At 44.8% G+C, this 2,236-nt stretch overlaps 1 protein-coding gene across 2 annotated transcripts in view; it reads right to left on the bottom strand.

The window, feature by feature from the left end:
* Positions 1-757: 757 nt before the first annotated feature.
* rpl7l1 (ribosomal protein L7 like 1) overlaps positions 758-2,236 on the bottom strand; it is a 13,527-nt gene continuing 12,048 nt past the window's right edge. For both annotated transcript variants that reach the window (XM_015388230.1, XM_015388229.1), the window contains exons 4-6: positions 1,735-1,872; positions 1,538-1,647; positions 758-1,318 (exon numbers count right to left, since the gene is read on the bottom strand). In XM_015388230.1, coding sequence (XP_015243716.1) covers positions 1,110-1,318; positions 1,538-1,647; positions 1,735-1,872 — 457 coding nt within the window. In that variant the 3' untranslated portion in view covers positions 758-1,109. The remainder of the gene's footprint in view (positions 1,319-1,537; positions 1,648-1,734; positions 1,873-2,236) is intronic.

The raw sequence follows: 2,236 nt of genomic DNA, 5'->3' as shown, positions 1-2,236 counted from the left end.
CTTGGTCGCTTAACATACGTCACGCACTCCGTTGCTCTTATTGGTTGTAGATCTATCCAATTGAGTGCAGAGGCATTTTTTTTCCTGGTTTGTTTGAAACACGCCCCATAATCACAGCTCTATGGAGCAGCATCAGACTCATATTCTGACTAGAATTGAGTCGGACTACGTCAGGCTAAATTAATATATAAAATCGAACAAAAATACGTAATATTCCTGAACATGAATGTACATGGAACCAATATTCCATAGATTAATTTTATCCCTTAGCAGATATTTCTTTGGCAACTTATAACCCCATCCCCCATGGTAAGGTTAAGTATGACAAAATTAACACTTTCAAACCATTATCACACATTTTCAATGGAAATATTTAATTAAACTCCATTTGATGGAAATGTCCATTCATTCTGTGCAGAGGCACAAGAGGCCCTTTGGTGCTTTTTAATGAAATATTGAGCTGTTTTTGGCGTCCATGCAAACAGCCAGTAAAAATGGTCTGCTCACATTAAAACGCCTATTTCTGATGTTTTCCCTGCTGCTGTTATTTATGAACGCTCGGCATCTTTTTCTAAGCGGAGCTGTCAGTCGTTGCAACCTTTCTCAGGTGTGTTGATGCGACGATCAAACAGAGCTGTAGGTTAGCTAAAAGCTGTTAGCAACAACATTTGGACCTTCAAAGGCCGTGGACTGATGGGGAGATGATTCCAGCTGGATTCTGTATTTAAAGTCAGAAATGAGATCTTACAGACGGATGTCAGGCCATAAAAACAGGAACTTTTAATGTAAAATCAAAACAAACTCTGTAAATGACAAAACAAAACAAAAAGCTGAACAGTCCAACTGATTTATTGTAGATTTAGAAACTAAACCGACTCCTCTGATAAACGGAGGAATGTTCCTTTGGGAGTAAAGAACGGAGCCCTTCTGCCTCGGTTCTTCTTCTCTGGTGCAAAAACAACAGGGCTAGAGAGAATGTCCTCCTCTGGGTCATCAGCAGAGATGCAGACGGACCATCAGCAAACCCAACAAGGTTCAAATTTTCCTCCATCTCTGACATTTGCTCTGCAGCAAATACAGCTCAGGGTCCATAGGGCGCGTGTTTCCTCCTAGTTGAGCAGTCTGATGATGGAGTTGATGTCTGTGGCCCTGAAGCCGGGGTTTCCCAGGTCCTTCAGCAGCCCAGCTTTATCCCTGGCGGCGTGACGAGGCACCGACAGCTTGAACGGCAGCAGGAAGTTGTTGGCTGCTCGGAAGCTCTTACCAACCGAGTAGATCTCATGGATCAGGTCCTCCAGACATATGATGCCGGTTTTACCTGAAGAGGAAGAAGAAGCTGAGTGAGAGGGGGCGGGGTTTAGCTAACATTTGAAGACAGCAGCACCAGTTCAAAGTCTGATGTTTACGTTTCAGACCAACTCAAAGCAAAGCCTCAATTTTAAGAAGCAGAAGATTCATCTTTTCATCCCATCAGAAGGACAAACTGGTATTTTATTCCCCTGAGGGGAACGTTTCAGGTCCTGAGGAGGAGACGTACCCATGTGCTGCTCGATGAGGGCGTTGTCCGTCAGCGGGACTCTCCTGCTGCCGATCCTGGTCTGGCCTCTCTTCAGGATCAGCTCCCGCACCGACTTCAGGTTGGGAAATCTGTGGGAAGGATTCAGCAGAGTTAACCGCAGGCCCCGACCCAAAGCGGTTCCCACCGGTTGGAGCGCAGCGGTCAGACCGACTCACCCCCAGGCCACGTACGGCTCCACCATCTTCATCATAGCGACGGAGGTCTTGTTGATTTTAACGAAGGTCCCGCTGAAGATCTTCCTCAGCCTCATCATCTGGATCACCTTCATCACTTTGGGGCTCACGCCTTTAATCCTGACAAGACAGAAAAGCAGGAACTTCAGAAAACACTCCTTTCAAAAGAAGGAAATGTTCCCTTTGAATGGAAACTGATTTTAGTTTCCTAAAGATAGAATCTGAGCAGCTGTTTTCTTCTCCAGGTTTGTGGCTCAGGTTGAACATTTAGAGACAGATTTGTTTTTGGGCTTCATCCAACATGGATGGAGATCCATCGATCAGACCTTTCTAGATCTCTGATGCTCCACCTGCTCATTCCTTCGTCTGTTTCAATTTCAAAAACAAAAACAAGGCTTTGTTGGGCTACTGTATTCAATTCAGTTTATTTCTATAGCTCCAATTCACAACACATGTCATCTCAAGACCTTTATCTATGGTGGTG

Source organism: Cyprinodon variegatus, unplaced genomic scaffold (assembly GCF_000732505.1).
Source record: "Cyprinodon variegatus isolate N-32 unplaced genomic scaffold, C_variegatus-1.0 Scaffold417, whole genome shotgun sequence".
In the NCBI taxonomy this organism is placed as follows: domain Eukaryota; kingdom Metazoa; phylum Chordata; class Actinopteri; order Cyprinodontiformes; family Cyprinodontidae; genus Cyprinodon; species Cyprinodon variegatus.
This window is presented reverse-complemented; position numbering and strand designations above follow the sequence as displayed.